Below are 17,420 nucleotides of genomic sequence, written 5' to 3' on the forward strand. Positions count from 1 at the left end.
GAGAAAAGGCAAGCCAGGTGCTAAACTTCTTGAGAAAGGTGTGAAAATGACTTGAGGGCTATGACACAACAGCCACCATGACATAGATTTGATGAAAAATTTTAATAATATGAACTTCCAAGGAGGAGAAGTGCCTAGGTGATTTCAACAAAGGGAGGGTCTGGAAGTGGCAGTGGGAAACAAGCAGTACCTTCTCCTCCAGTATTGGAAGGAGGATTGAGGGAAGATACAGTCAGTGCTAGAGAAAATAGCTAGGGATGCAGTTTCATCAGCATGGAGCCAGATCTCAAAAAGAAGTAGTAGATGGAAGGAATACAAGACACAGTGATCCCTAAAGAAGGCTAGTTTGTTTACTATGTAATGGAAATTCCAAGAATGGGCAGGGCTTGAGTAGGACATGGGTGAGGCAGAGTTGAAGAGAATGGGGATGAAAGAACCAGGAATTAGAATTAATAGCACACTCTTACAGTGCCAGTGATTGATCAATCTAAGGATAGAGAACAAAAAAAACAGGTAGTGGGAGGTTATTATCCACAAAGACAGTAATATGTGTCAAGTGCTCAAAATCTCTGCCTATGAGATTTAGAGCAACACCTTTAAAACATTCTTACATGGTAATCAGATGTACCATACAAAATGCTATTGGCTCTATAATATGGCATAATGGAAAAACCAACATTGGCTTGAAAGCCAAAAGACCTCAATTTTCATTCAGGTTCTTTCACTAACTAGCAATAAATCATTGAGCAACCCACAACTCTCCTGGGTCTCTGTTTCTTCATCTGTAAGATTAAATAGTCAGACTGACAATCTCTAAGGATCTGTCCAGTTCTGAAATTGCAAAACTATGAGTTCTATCAAGGTAACTTAGAAAAGAGGGAATAAAAGAATCGACAGCTTTTAAATCTGATGATTTGTTTTCCAACAAAATATTATTAATCAGGTCATGTAAGCAAGATGGAAAACTAGACATTTTCTCTGATCCCCTACAACATCTCAAACCTCTCCAAAACAGAATTTATGCACCAAAGATAAAGTAACTTCAGCTGTCTCCAAGGTCTAAAACATCCAGAATCCCCCAAAAAATTAAGAAAAAAAAAAAACAAAAAAACCAGGAATTGGAGCTCACTGCCCCAAGCTCACTCAGTAACCCTCCCCCACATCCTAGACTACTAACAACAAGGTTTCACTGGCAGACACACAGATTAGACATACCTGTAGGGACTTGCAACAATACACAACCCTATAGTCCAGTGCAGAAGGACAGATACAGATCTTAAATAACCCAGTCTCAGGAAAGGAAATAATTCTATCTGTACAGAAACTACCAAAGAAAAAAACCCCTCATCCCTAGAAGTTCACAGGAGAATTTAAACGTTTAGAGAACCGTTAGTACCTATGCTTCATGAATTATTCTCAAAAATATTGAGAAAGAAAGCATCCTACCAAAATCCTTTTATAAGACAAATATAGTCTTAATGCCTAAAGTAGGGAAAGATAAAATTCAGAAAGAGAATTATAAACCGGTATCATTAACGAACATTTACTCAAAAGCCTTAAAGAAAATCCTGCCAAAAAGACTACAGTGATTTATCCAAGAAATCATTCATTATGACCAAGTAAGATTTCCACCAACAATGCAAGGACGGTTTAATAGCAAGAATAGTTCAATATTAGGAAAACAATCAACATAACTAATCATATTAAAAACCAAAACAGCCTAAACTACATGGCCATAACAACAGATATAGAAAAAGTCCTTGACTTTTATGCTAAAAACCTTACAAAGTATAGGCACAAAGGGACTTTTTTTTAATATCATATAAAGTATCTACCTAAAACCAAAAGCAAGAATCATATGCAATGAAGATATACTAGAAACTTTTCCAACAAATACAGTAGTAAAGGAAGGATGCCTAGTCCCTTACTACTATTTGATATGGTTCTGGAAATGCTAGCAACAGCAATAAGACAAGAGAAATAAATTAAAGGAATAAAGATAGGTAAAGAGAAGGTTAATAACTATCCTATCTGCTTTGTAATACTGATAATTTTCTTGAAAATGTTTAGGGAATCAGCAAAGAGACTAGTCAAGACAAGTTTCAGCAAAATTTCAGGCTACATAACAAATCCTCAAAAATTAGCTACATTTCTATATGATAACAAAAAAAAGAAGCAATAATAGAAAGGGAAATCTCACCCAAATAACCACAAAATGCATAACATATCTGGGGATCAACCTATCAAAGCACACAAAAAGACTTATATAGATTTAATTACAAAGTGTTCCTTAAAGAAATAAAGAACAACTTAAATAGCTGAAGTGCTCATGGCTTGACCACGTCAACATAACAAAAATGACAATACTACCCAAGTTAATTTACACTTTTAATGTCATACCAATAAAATTACCAAAGTGATACTTTATAGAACTTGATAAAAATAATAACAAAATTCATTTGAAAAAAAAAAGATCTAGGATATCAAGAGAAATGATGAAAAGAAGTAGGAACAAGGGAGGAAAAGCACTTCCAGACCCCAAACTATATTACAAAGCAGAAATCACCATAACCATTTCATGATGGTTAAAAATGGACAAAGAATGGAATAGACTAGTCATGGGAAAATCAGAAACAAACGAACTCAATAACCTAGTGTTTGATAAAATAGAAAATACAAATTACCTAAGAAAAAACTCCCTATATGATAAAAAACTTCTAGAAAAACTGGAAAGCAGTCTAATAGAAATTAGGCTTTGACCAACACCTTACACCATATTCACAAAACATTCTAAGTGGTTATGTGACCGTAATATTAAAGATAATGCCATAAAAAAATAGACCAGAAATAGATCATATACTTTTCAAAGCTATGGGGAATAGATGTATTCTTAACCAAATAAGAGATAAATGCAATTACATAAGATAAAATAATAAATTCAATTACTTGAAACTTAAAAACTTTCATACAAAGTTAATGCACCTAAGAAAAGAAGGGACAAATGGGGTGGGGGGGGGGAACCTTTGTATCAAATTCCTCTGATAAGGGTTTAGAATCCAAAATATATACATAATCTATTTGCATGTGTATATATTATAGAAATAGGTGTGTATAAATACATGATTAATAGCCATTCTCTAACAGATAAATTAGTCAGAGGATATGAACAAACATTTCTCAAAAGAACAGCAAAATATTCACAAATGCCTGAAAGAGTACTCCAAGTCACTAATAAGAGAAATGCAAATCCAAACAGCCCTGAAGTCTCATCTCACACCCTGCAAACTGGAAAAATAAAATGACAAAAAAAGGGAATTATAAATGTTGATATAGAGGTGGAATGATAGACAGTAATTCACTGTTGGTACAGCTATGAAACAGTACAATTGTTTTAGAAAGCAATTTGGAATTATGAAAAAAAATTACATTATTTGAAATATTTAAAAACTCTCTGCACCAGAGACTCCATTATTGGTTATATGCCCCCCAAGAAAACCATTAGTAAAAAGAAAGCCCCCACATACACCGAAATATATACACTAGCACTTCCTGAGACAGCTAAAATTTGGAAACAAAGTCAACTGGGGAATAGATAAACAAATTGTGGTACAAGAATGTAATGGGATTTTATTGTGCTGCAAAAAGATGTATGTGAAAGATGGAAAGATCCTTATGACTGATGCAAAGTGAAGTAAGCAGAGCCAAGAAAACAATATATACAGTAACTACAACAATATAAATGCAAAGAACTACCCACCAAAAAAAAATCAAAAGTGAACATAACGCAATTATAAAAACCAAGCAGGACTCAATTGAAGAGATATGAGAAGACACTCACAACTCATTCCTTCCAGGAAGTGAGAGGTCCACAGGTATTACATGACAAACATGTTTTTCAGACATTTTTAATGACCAACTATGTTGATTTTTTTCTCCCTCTCAAAAAAATTTTGTTTGTTTGTTTCCTGGGATGGTTCTCTGGGAGGGGAACAGATACTTGGAATAACTATGATGACAGAAGACAGCAATAAACAGCAGACAGCAATAAAAACGTATTTTAAAATATTATTAACCAGCACTACTCCTATGATTTCTGTGTAAAAAATCTTTACTCCATGAAAAGAGCCAGCTAATAGTCCTAACTACTAAAAAATGGTCTGAAATAATTCGAAATGTGGAAACTGGTCTTCCTCTACTAGTCCAGATCACTAATTCCTCTTAACACAGTATTAGAGAATTGCCTGCGAAGTTAAATGGTTTAGAAGTTAACTGAGAAGTTAAGTGGTTTGCCAGCTAGTATGTGTCAGAGACAGGACTAGAACACAGGTTTTCATTACTTCAGGACCAATCATCTATCCACAATGACAACACTAGCTTTCATTAACCAACCTGCTCAAAGTTCATATTAGTACCATTCAGTTAAACTTGGTTCTGAATAGAATATAAGCACTTCAGAACTATAATGCTAACCATACCTTCTCAGGGAGCTAAGAGATGAGTTTCACTGTAAGATTTTATTTCTCCCTCAAGAAAATAAACTTAGTATCTGAGTAATTGCTAGACCAGGGATAGGGAACCTGCAGCCTGGAGGCCCTATGTGGGTGGCTCTCTAGGTCTTCAAGGTGGCCCTTTGACGGAACCCAAACAAATCCTGGGATTTGTTCTGTGAAGTTTGGATTCCCTGAAAGGGCCACCTTGAGGTAGAGGGCCACACGTGGCCTCCAGGTCCCAGATTCCCCACTGGTGTGCTAGATCTTCTCAATAAACAAAAGACTTAAAGGGGCATCTGGGCATAGAAAAGTGAAAGTAATCAATGACTGGAAGAGAAAGAAACTTCTAAGTCAATGCAATGAATGAAATGGAAGAGAAAGAAACAAAAGACTGGAAGGATGTCAAGAGTGACAGAGGTAACTGGATATGTGGCACGCATGCTACCTTCTACAATATTCTTCAGCCCTTTGAAGCAAAAACAATCCACTTTACTACTTTCCATAGATAGTAAGCCAAAGGGACATATTTTTTTTAAAAAGGCACAGGATATGTAAAAGGGAAATTTTTTCTCCCCCTTTCCTTAAAAGTTATAAGGTTAAAATGGAATGGGCTACTTTGATAGGTAGTAAATCCCTATAACCAAAAGTAGGTGATAATTAGTTCTGCACTCACAGGGTCACAGATTAACAGCTAGAAGGAACCTCATCTAGTCCAACTCCCTCATTCTACAGATGAAGAAAGTCAAACCCAGAGAAAAGAAATGACTTCCCTGAGATCACAGAAGTCCAAGTACTGTGCACTAACTTTAAATCCCAGTACTTTTCCACAACACCCCAACAGAGGTGGGATGCTGTAAAAAAGGTTCATGTTTAGAGTAGAGACTGGATTAAATGACCAAAATTCAATGATCTGAAGCTATCAGAAACCACGAGAGAAAATATACATCCAAACAAAGAGAAATGAAAGAGAAGACTGATCTATGCCAGTATTTACTATTCAATTTGCAAAGATGTATTATAGTTGAATACAATAAAATCAACTTTCCTCCCCAGCTATGAAATTTTATAGAGGCAAAATATGTCAAATGAATCATCCTTGTACTTGTAGCACTTAGCACAGCGCCTAGAACATGACAGGTAATTAAGAAATGCTTGCTGATTTGACTTGATGTAAAGGATAGTTCTCAATTTTATAAGCAAATCTTTTGTTTCTTAGGGGGAATGGATGCAAAACTCCATTATTTCAGACAATGGTTTGCTACCTAGGTTAGTCCACAAAAGCCTAATACATACTGAAACTGTACCCCTCACAGGGGCAAGGCTACCCTTTTATTCCTCTGTCTTACCCATAATATACTTACAGTATGCTAAAAATAATAGTGATACCAGTTTCTTCAGCACAGGGTCACCTTAAGCAGAGCCTACTATGAAGGCAGGAATTGCATTCTCTCAAATACTAGCTCTCAAAAGTGGGTCACAGTCCAGGCCTGGCTTAGGGAAAGAACATTTTCCTAAGGCTCACATAACCAAGGTCACCAATAGTAGAAGTGAAAGAAGAACCCTGGCAGGCCTAGATCACTCATGACACTGGGTAGGTGATTGTCCTGAGAAAAGCAAAGGTCCCTCTAAGCGTGGGAAAAGAAAAATCAAGGAACTACACACAGCCTTACTTTCTCCAGAGGGGAAGGAAAGGAATGTCCCACCAAAAAACAGGGAGAAGGGAGTTTGTGTTCTAGGACATCCTATTGAACCTGTAATTTGTATTTCTAGTAACACAGTTTCAAAAAACCAAGCTTATTGCTATAATTTATCAACTTCGTTAACAGAACGACATTACTCTGTGATTTCATCTATATCTAACCATCACTTACACCACCGTTTCAACGGGAAAACACATTTTGAGTTCCAATACCAGGGACATGCTCTCCAGGCAAAAGGAAGTTGGGGTGGGGGGGGGGGGTCTTTTCTACAGAAATCTCAGTAGCATCCTAAGCAACCATTTTCCATTTCAAAATTCCTTTCAAAAACAGCATCTCTTTTCTCTTACTTATTTTCTCCATCTTTCCTTTGAGTAGGAATGGGAACAAGAAAAGAGGAAGGAAGAGGCGACTGGAACACAGATTAAAAAGCTGCTGGGCTTCTATTCATTGAGTCTTCCCTTTTGCCTCATCTTTTGAGGTCTCTGTTTCTATGGCACTATATGAGAAACTAAGTAGTCAAAAAACTCAATTAGACATCTATTCATGCAACATCAGCTGTCTTACCAGTCTTATCACCAGACTAAATAAAAAGTTCAGCTCAGTTCTAAGCAGTAATACCTCTCATGTATATATTCAGTATAAAATATTATATATATGTATATATATATACATATATATGCACTAAATAACATTTTAGTTTATTTGTTTTGGGAGTAAAATCCGTTTACCAATGTAGATAAGCAGTTGCCTTACAACTAAAAATATAAAGAAAGTTTTGGGGGAACAATACAGTCTGTGTAAGAGGCAAAGCCAGCTGTCTATTCATTACACCAAATATCCACTCATCAGATTAGATAATTCATGTAAAAACATTTTGAAAGGCTATCTGCGATCAAAGTCTGTAAGGGATCAAAGGCTTTATAGCCAATCTAGTACCATGGTTCATGATAGGCAGATTCAACTCCCTAATTTTATAGATAAAGAAACAGACATAGATGAGGTTAAATGTTATGTTGAATCAACGTTAAATAAGCAATGAGTAGCAGCAAAATTTGAACCTGAGTCTTCTGATTCCACATATCCTGGGCCCACTGATATATCAGTTGATTATTCAACAAGTGCATATAGTAAAACTTTAATAATTTAAACTCAAGTCACTGAATTGTAATAATTTTGATTAGTGAAAAGATGAACTTCAAACTCAAAGATGAGAAATTTGTTTGCTAATAAAAGAATTAGGCCAAACCAAAATTGTAAAGAGGATTATTAAACTATGAAAAAAGAACTATTTTAAGTATGTCAAAAATGTTGTCAATGCAAACTGTTTTTTCGCAAATTTACATATAACAAGCTTAGGAACAGTATACTTGACTATTCACAAAAGCAAATGCTTCTACCTATAAAACACTTAACAGTTTGTTATTATATACACTTGAAAAAGTAAGTAAAAAAAGTAAAAAGTTTAAAAAAGCAAAAAATTAAAGTAACCATTTCCCTAAAAGTATAGTATATCAATGATAGCATGGGGTGGGGGGGGGGGGGCAGGAAGAGGAGAATGAGCATGTATTAAACACCTACTATGTTTGTCAGGCACTGTGCTGTGTTTTATAATTATTATCTCACTTGATCTTCATAACAACCATGGGAGATAGGTGCCATTATCTCCATTTTACAGTTTAAGAAACTGAGGAAGACAGAGGTTTAGTGACTTGCCCAGGGTCACACAGCTAATAAAGTGTCTGAAACCATATTCGAACTCAGGTCTTCCTGAGTCCAGGCCCAGCACTCTATCTCTCCAATGTGTCACCTAGATGACTTAAGAGATAAGTGAGCTTGGTTCTAGACAAGCTTTCTGACCTTGGGAATGTCAAAATCTCTTTGTGCTTGAGTTTCCACATCTATAAAACCAAGATGTAGAACTAAATTATCTAAGGTCCTTTCCAGCTCTAAATTCCAAAATACTACAAATACTATTATCAGCCTTTTCACTCATTCAGACTGGACTTCCCTCCAAAATATGTAGTTTTACTCTCTACAGGAGAACCTGTACTTGGATAGTATGGAGCAAAAAAAAAAAAAAAGACTTAGCCACTTAATGTCCTGTCTCTCTGTTCTCCCATCTACAAAATGAAGAGTTTTTACTACATCACAGGTATCAAATTCGGCCAGCAAAACTCTCCAGCGTGGCCTGAACCAGATTAAAATGTAATTGGGAAAATGTTTCATAAAATAAATAAAAATACAATACAGCATAGAAAATATTAATTTATGATCTTCTAAATCAATATGCAGCCCTGAGAGATCATTTCTATTGAGCTTGACACCAGTGGCCTAGATGACCTCTCAGGTCCCTTCCAGTTTTAATGTATGTTCCCAAAATTATAGAGTAGTTGAAAGCTTTTTCATCTTCCCCAGTCAATGAAGTGCCCTCCAACATGAATGATCTTCTTTAGTCACATAGGTTTGTTCCCATAAACATACCATTCACAGTCCAAATTTTGTGTCTTTATTCATATCGTTCCCCAAATCTGGAATATTAGGCCCTTTTAAATTAACCCAAGTTCCAACACTTGACTTCCTGGCCCCATTACCTTGGTCCCAATTGTTTATATTGTCTCCCTTAACTCAACTACAAGTCTCTTGAAGTCAACAGCCAAACTACCTCATTAATTTAGCACTGGGGGACCCTCAGGTCATTTGGTCCAAAACTCTCATTTTAAAGATGAGGAAACTGAGGCTTAGAAAGGTTAAGTGTCTTTGCTATAAACTGTCAGTTAATATGTAGCAGAAACAAGATTCAAACCCAAATCCTTTAACTCTAAATTAAAAGTTCTTCCCTACTAAACCATGATATCTCCATTTACCCAATGAGAGCATTTCAAACTCTCCTTCCTACTCTTTAAATCATTCAGTTTATGCTTTGTGCTGCTGTGACTCCTTTTAAGCAAGAAGAAAAAGCAAGCCTTTCTCAGATTTTTATACATTATGCTCCTTCCCACACTCCAGTGTGGCCAAACCGACTTTTTTGCTGTTTGTCACACAGAACACACCAAGTCCTGTCCCTGTGCCTCTACCCCATATTGTCTCCCTGCCTGGAAACAGGGGCTCTCCCTTCTTCTTCAAGTCATAAAATGCCCTGATTTCTTCAAAACTTAGCTCAGGTACCACCTTCTACATGAGACTTTTGCTTGTTTCTAGTGTCTTCCCCACCAAATATTACCTAATTATGTATTTTTATGTATGTAGGCTCCTTGACTAATAACAGGGACTGTTTTATTTCTGTCTTGGTATTCCCAGGATGTGGTATGTAGTAGCCTTTCAATAAATTCAATAAATCCACTCTTAACTACTAACAATTCACTACCCCCCACCAGAAGCATATGCCTTTTAAAATTGAACTGATGGGTGAACAAAATATTTACTCCAAAAGAAGTGATTCTCTAATGGTGGGGTATTTGGGGTAAAAGACTTTCCTTTAGCCTCTCAAAAATCACAAACATAGAAACAACTTTTCTACTCCGCCTTCAAGCAACATCAAATCCACACATATGGCAAAGAGGCATAATGTATTAAAAAAAAAAACCTTACCTTTTTCAACTCAAAATTAAAAGTAACGAATCCCTGGAGTATAATTTAACAGTGTAATTTATTGAAGGCCGAGGAGAGATCCATAACTGGGTTTAAAAGACATACACCAGAAGCATAGCGTCGTAGAAAAAAGGCACTGGTTTGTAATGAAAATCCCAGGATTCCATAGATGCTATTTTTTTTTCTACCAGACTTGAAGTACCTTGAAGTCAAGATTGAGGGAGGTTTCAGTCAGCTCTTAACTATTTTTTGTGTATGTGCTTAACATAACGTAGTAGCCATTACCACAAAAATAGCAACTATATAGAGAAATCAATCAATCAATAAACATTTATTAAGTGCCTACTAAGTGCTAAGCACTGGGGATACAAAGAGGCAAAAGACAGTCCCTGGCCTGAAGGACTTTACAATCTAATGAGGGCACCACCATGCAAACAAATATATACAAAACAAGCTATATACAGGATAAATAGGGGAAAATTAACAGTGGGAAGGCACTGGAATTAAGAGGGGTTGAGGAACGGTTCTTGTAGAAGGTGAGATTTAATACAGACTTAAAAGGAAGCCAAGGAGATCAGCAAGTAGGAGCAGAGAAAGGAGGATGTTTCAGCCTAGGGATAAAAGAATACGGAGCCCAAAGGTGGAGTATCTTGTTCATACAGCACCCAGGAAACCAGTGTCACTGGATCAGAGTACCCGTTGGGGAGTAAGGTGTAAGAAGACTGGAAAGGCAGGCGGGGGGCTAGGTTATGAAAGGCTTTGAATGCCAAAGTATGTATGTAGGTATATGTACATGTAGGTGTGTTATATACATATATATTTGTGATTGATAATTGTATACATATGCAAATGCAATATTTTTAGCTTCAGCTCACAAATACTAAAAGAAACAACATAAGAGAAAATTCCATTTTATGTTCTACCTAACTGAGAGGACATGGGAATGGAGAATGAGATGTCAGAGAAGAGTTGTAACCTTTTGTAACCTTAATGCTATCTTTAGTTCCTTTAGTAATTCTACCTTCTAGCCTGGCTGACTAATGAAGTAGAAAGAAAACAAAAAACAAAAAAAAATTTACCACTGGCAGATCTGTGTGACCAACTGTGCCAAGGTAAACTGTGGTTTCAATACTTGGATGAATCCGTGACCTCATCAATGTGGGCATTTCTTCAAACAGTCATGGAGCAACTCAATTGAACTGTGATTCTCTCATCTACATCCTCTAAGCTAGGGGTGGGAGGGTTAGGGAACAGGGAGGAGAGGGGAGTTTGGGAGGGCACAAGAGAGAGCTAATATTAACGATCTTCCTCTTAGATCGCTTGACATCACATGAATATTACACACACACATGCTGACCAGTTATTCCTTGCATTACAATCATCCCACATATTTTCCAGACACACAAGTCTGATGACATCTTTATGCTACTTCCCTTATACAAGTCTTCTTCGTGACAATGACTTAAAAATCAGATTAACAAGTATTGACTATGGACTATTGTGTTCAGTAGCTATGCAAAATATAAATGACTCAGTGTCTAGTTGGCCTCAACAATTTTCCAATCTATACGAGAAACAACATGATTAGAGAATAGCAATATGGTACAAACAGGAGTGGAGAATCTGTATTCAGAGGTTCTAATCCGAGCCCAAATATTCAATCCCTGCATGATCTTGGGCAAGGTACTCAATTTCCCAAGACCTCAATTCCCTCATTTCTAAAATAAGGAGAATGTACTAGATAAGTTTCTAGGGTAGAGACCCCAGAGCTATAATGCTATCATAGGGATAGGCAACAGACCTGTGATTTCACTAGTAAAGGGATCTCCCAGACAAGGAAACTCCAGGACATACCCACCTTCTCTAAAACTTAAAGTCTTCATTTACCAAGGGTAATGCTTTGCCCAGGGTCACACAGCCAAGTTAAGTGTTAAAAGGCAGACTTCAAACCGTACTTAAACATACTTAATCCTGCCTCTGTTCCCTTGTTCATGCTATTTCCCTTCCAGGCAATGCCTATCTGTTTGCCTCTACAAATTCCATAGATCCTTCAACATTCATCAGAAGTTCTGTCTATATACTCTATTAAATCTACCCTCAGGAGGGCAAGTGCAATATATATAACAGAAAAGAACACTAGCATTGGAGTCAGGGTTTAAATCTCCATCCTCACACCAGCTATTAGTCAAAATTTCTCTATCCACTATACATAACCACACACACACACACACACACACACACACACACACACACACTGCCTCTGATCCTATGAACAACATAAAATAAATACTAAATCATAGTGTACCAGGAAACAAATACGAAATCCATAGAATATACATAGAAAAAGAAAGCTCAATAAAAGCCAGGAAAATAACTCATTTACATAGCGCTTCAAGATTTACAGAGATGCAGTGTTGGCACAGCAGAGAGAGAACTGACCTCTGAACTAGGAAGACCAGGATCCAAGTACAAACTGACAAATTGTCACTCTGTCAAGCAATTTAACCTATTCAAGGTCCTAAATAACTCTCCATGACCATAAATTGCCTAAGGAGACTAGTTTCACTAAAGTGAATTGTTCATGTTGGAGAACTGGACAATGGACTTCAAAGACCATTAACAAAGTGGAACATGTGCAGAGGAGGGTGACTAAGTTGGTGAGATGACAAAATACCATGCCTACAAGGTTACACTGAAGGAACTGGAGATACTTAGCATATAGAAGTAAGATAAATCTTCAGAGAAGATATCTAAAGAGCTGCCACAGGGAAGCTGGATTTGAGTTATTTTGCTTAGCCCCAGAAAGACAAACTATCAGTAATGGGTGCAAGGAGCTGGAGACAGAATGTGGCTCATTATAGGTAAACATTGTCTAACAAATTAGCACTATCCAAAATTAAATTAGGCTACTACAAAAGATTACGGACTCTCCATCACTGGAGAGCTTCAAGAGGCAGGTGGATGAACATTTGCTAGATATTATGGACAAAATCTTCCACAATATGGGTTGGCCTAGATAACTTACAACCTCTGATTTTTGTTTTCTTTTGCTTTTTCTTATTCCAGCTTTCTATGTCCTCTAAGAGTTTTTCTGTAACTTATGTTAGGAGTCATTTTGTCTCAGCCTAATAATGAGTTACTATACAGCTAACTTTCTGAAATAGTATGTAAGAGAGCTTACAATTTTAGATCAGATATACTTGATGGTGATTCATCATTTCACTTAAGTGTGTCTTATGTGATATTTTTAAATATTTTTAAAATAGGAAAAGTTTTAAGTAAGCAAGAAGGAAACATTTGAAAGAGGAAATTCGTTTAGGAAATGTTGTTTTCCTGGACAAAAAAAGAAAAGAAAGCCAATTGATGTTTTATTTTATATATTTGTATATGTGCACACTTCTTCAGGTACCCTTCTAGGCCTAGTTAGTTACATGTGTATGAAACCTGGGTATTCCAAGCTCTCTGGAGCCCACTTTGAAGTCATTCTCTAACCTTCGCCTCCAATAACTGTCAAGAATTTGTGCATGATTCTCCCAAATCATTAGCCTTTATATCAAGATTGGCCCAGGTTTTAAAATAAAAGTGTCTAAAAGTACTTATGCTATTCAATATAATTCAACAAGCATTTATTAAGCACTTACCACATGTCAGGTTTGTGCTAGGAATGCAAAATGAAAATCAAAACTCTTTGACCCCAAGAAGTCTATGTTCTACTAGGTAGAGATTATATGTATATAGAAGGTGGAGGGAAGTGCTAGCCTAGACATAAGCAGAAGAGATGCCCCTAGTGTTCCAAAGGGTTCTAAACAGAAATCCCTTCTTCAGGGTACATTTCTGCTGGCTTACTCCTGTTCTATACCATGTGATTACATATCATGAACAGAATACATTAACTCTGCAACCCACATCAACCTGGTTCAGCCTCAGTGCACCTTAAAACAGAAACAATAAAAAGAGTGGTAGAATAGAGGCAAAGCACATGAAGCAGGTATTAGGAGGTTTGGGTTCTGATCTTGGCTCTGCCACTAAGTAAACTGTTAAGCTCATAATTCACATCTCTGTGAATATTTCCTTATAAGTAAAATAAGGAACCTGAACCTGATGATTCTTAAGATTTCTTGCAGCTCTAACACTACATGATTTTAATATCTTCAAGGTTCCCTTGCCAGTCAAAGACCCTCATTGGCATGTGCTGTGATCCCTACATCTCTGACTCCTCTCCAGTATTAACTGCTGACTAGAGGTCATTTTGGCCCATAGGTCCTCCTTCTGTCTCCCAGCACACACATACAAATCCATACAGCTGTCTTGTTCATCCACCCAAACTGTCATTCATGTTTTCAATCAGCTTTGGGGGAAGCAAAATGAAGGTAAAAATATGAGCTGCCTCTATCACTAGTTTATGGATAAATGCAACTTTTTCTCTCTCTTACCACAATCAAATCCATCTTTTTCAAAGGCCTGCCCTCTAACCTGGAACCCTAGATGACCTTTTAGAATGTCTTTCAGACTAGTCTCTATCTTCCAAACTGATTTATAATTTTGCTCTCCGGAAAGTAATAATGCTGGCATGACAGTCTGGCATTATGAATTCTAGTCCTGGCTCTGCTATTAACCAGCTTGTGTGTGACTTTGGGCAAGTCACATGTGACCTCTCTGTGAATTGCTGATTCCTCTTCTGTAAAACAAAGGCACTGGACAAGATGATTTCTAAGGTTCCCCACCCCCAACTTTCAAATCCAGTCATTCTGTATTGCAAGATTAGATTGAAAAGGAGCTAATACCAACAATAAGTTACTTTATCCCGTGATTTCTCTTACTATCAACTTCTTAGCCCAGTCCCCTTAGCAAAGAATGAGCACTATGAGTGATGCAATAAACGTGTGAACAGTTTGGAATTAGCATATTGGCATAGCTCAAAGTACTTTCAAAGGGTCCAAATCTTATCTGAAAATAAATGAACTCTGGGTTGCCACCCTACAAGCTGCCCATACCATACTACACAGCCAGAGCATAAACAAAATATGAAAACCAAATAAGAAGATGAGAAAGCCAACATAAACAAGATGAAGGAAGAGTACTTGAAATGTTGGTCGGTATGTAATTCCCCCTTCAAAAAAAAGGGTGTGACACCTGGCACTTTCAGGCTAGCATTTTAAAAACTTAACTAGCCTCTCACCTCTTCACTATAACGTGGATATGGGTTAAAAAATGTTGTACCATATACCTTAATATTTAACATGCACACTCCTTTACTAGACATGCTTGCACAGTTAATACATAACAAGGGTCCTCATCTGAGTTTTGTCTTAAGGCAGAAGAAAACAAAAAATCAAGTTTATTGAAAGCTGACAGTTCATGAAAGGCCAAGAAGCGAATTAAGTTCGAAAAGAAATAGAAGCGGGCAGAACGCAACAACTGTGTGTCCTGCAAGAAATGCTAGGTTGGCCGAAGGAAAGTGGTGGCTCTTGGAAGGAGATCTCCCAACTTCGAGGTGACCAGAGGCTTTGCAATGATCTGAAACACCAACAGCCGATGCCTCTTTTCTTTGCGGCCATGCCCAGGGGGAGAGCAGTATGGCAAAGTCCCAGGCAGCACCGGGGAGAACACACACACACACACACACACACACAGGTAGGAGAGGTGCTCTGGGCTCGCAGTCTGGCTGCACACCATTAAGTGAAACTACCTAGGGAGCTACGACAAGGGGCGGCAGCCGCGGGCTTGACGGTTCCACAAACACAGAGTGCCTTTGTTTGAATTAAACGCCCGGGATGGGGTGGGGGGGCGGGGGGGGTTGGAGGAACCTAAGGCCACTCTGTGCGCACAGCTCCGGCCCCTCAGCCCATCTCCTCCTCATCCATCCCCGACCTCCCGCGGCTCCCAGAAGAGAAACTCACCCACGGTAGCCAACGTATCGAAGTCCTGTAGCTTGTAAGCGGGAAGCTCGGGCGACGGCGCCAGGGAGCCCGGGCCCGCCACGGGGCTCGAGGAATCGGCGGGCTCCGAATCCCCCGACCCTGCGGACCCCGGAGGAGCCGGAGGGGGAGGGGGAGGGGGAGGAGGAGGAGGAGGACTCCCTTCGCTGCCCCCGTTTCCTGCCCCGACCTTGGCGGCTTTCGCCGAGGACCCGGCAGCCTCCATGGGTGGTAGGATGGGGAAAGTCAGAAAACACAAGCCAGAAGCCGGGTCCTCCTGCTTTTCCTCCTCCTCCTCCTCCTCTTCCTCCTCCTCCTCCTCCCTCCTGGTGCCTCTCAGCACATCTGGGGGAAGGGTGGGAAGAGGGATGATGGAGGGGGCGCGGCTGGCTTTCCGCCCCCCCCGCCAGCCCGGCACGGCGGGGGAGGGGAGGTGCGTGCCCACAACACACACTCAAACACACACTCACACGCGCACGCACACAAACTTTCTCTCTCTAGCTTTCCGGGACGCGGCCTCGGTGCACTTTCCCGGGGACTTTGATCAGCAACCCTTTGCCCTTGGCCGCGGACAGCCTAGCTGGAGCGGTAGCATCGGAACTGCCTGCTCCGGCCTCCGCGGGGCTCCTTTGCATCTCGCCCCATTGCTCGGAGGCTCACTCCTTCCCACACCCACCCCGCCCTACACAACCCCAGCCCTGCCCGGGGCAGCCGAGCCTGCAAACCGCGGCAGCGGCGAACAATAGGACAGGGCCAAGTGCCCGGGCGGACTCTTCTTAATTAAATAGCAAAGAGAGAGAGCAGAGAAAGCAGCTGGAGTCTGATCTCTTAGAGGAGGAGGAGGTAATAACTTGAAGTCCCAGGGGAGGAGGAGAAGGAGGCGGTACGGGCTGTCGTGCAGCTGCTGCAGAAGCAGGTGAGTCCCGGGCGGCTGGGACACAATCACCGGGACCACGTTCTTGCTTCACTGCCGTACTTCCCCATGCAAACCCCGCTGCCCCTCCGCGCCAGAAGGAATCCCCGAGCCCCGAAGGTGGCAAGCGAAAGGAGGGCCGGGCGTAGGAGGTAGTTTTATTCCTTCTTTACCCTGGGGCTTGTTTCCCTCAGCCTCCCAGCTCCTCCCTAGAGGCAATCTTTTAATTGAGGCGGCTTTGCTTTCATTAAATGGTAGGGGTGTGGAGGGCTAGGAGAAGGGACCAGGGATTTTCTCAGTACTCTAGACACCTTCCTTCAACCACGCTCGGAAACCACCGGTTTCACACACTCCAGTGTAGGTCTCCTCCGCTCAGTTCCAAATTCAAAAGACAAGCACGTCCCAGACAACAAGGAAGGGGTTGTGGGTTCTGAGCGACGGTGGTGGCGGCCAATGGGAAGGAGCGTGCTATTCAAGCCCTTCCTATCTCTGTTTCACAATTGGTTCTCCCGTCCCGAGGAGGAGGGGGAGAAAGGAACGATATCCGCCAATTGAAAGACTGGGGCTGGCCCGGGGAAGGGGTGTGGTCTGTCACTCCCATGATCCCAGAGCCCCATCCTGAGCGGGTTTTGTTAGCTGTTTTGTTTGACTACTCACTCTTCCAGGTGCGGCGAGCGAGCCATAGCTTTTCTGTGCCGTTGGCCAGAGTTCTGCTTGCAGCACCTGGGACTCAAGAGGAGGGCGTCGGGGATGGAGATCGAATGCTCTGTAGAGCGGGAAATGAAGAAGAGAGGAGAGTAGTGAAAAGCAA

The 17,420-nt window shown here is 39.8% G+C and overlaps 1 protein-coding gene across 4 annotated transcripts in view; it reads right to left on the minus strand.

The window, feature by feature from the left end:
- The window catches only part of PRKX (protein kinase X-linked), a 143,459-nt gene extending 127,458 nt beyond the window's left edge, over window positions 1-16,001 (minus strand). For all 4 annotated transcript variants that reach the window (XM_036746015.1, XM_036746018.1, XM_036746017.1 and 1 more), the window contains exon 1: window positions 15,679-16,001. In XM_036746015.1, coding sequence (XP_036601910.1) covers window positions 15,679-15,922 — 244 coding nt within the window. In that variant the 5' untranslated portion in view covers window positions 15,923-16,001. The remainder of the gene's footprint in view (window positions 1-15,678) is intronic.
- Between the last annotated feature and the right edge of the window lie 1,419 nt (window positions 16,002-17,420).

The sequence above is a fragment of the Trichosurus vulpecula genome, chromosome 2, assembly GCF_011100635.1.
Source record: "Trichosurus vulpecula isolate mTriVul1 chromosome 2, mTriVul1.pri, whole genome shotgun sequence".
Lineage (NCBI taxonomy): Eukaryota > Metazoa > Chordata > Mammalia > Diprotodontia > Phalangeridae > Trichosurus > Trichosurus vulpecula.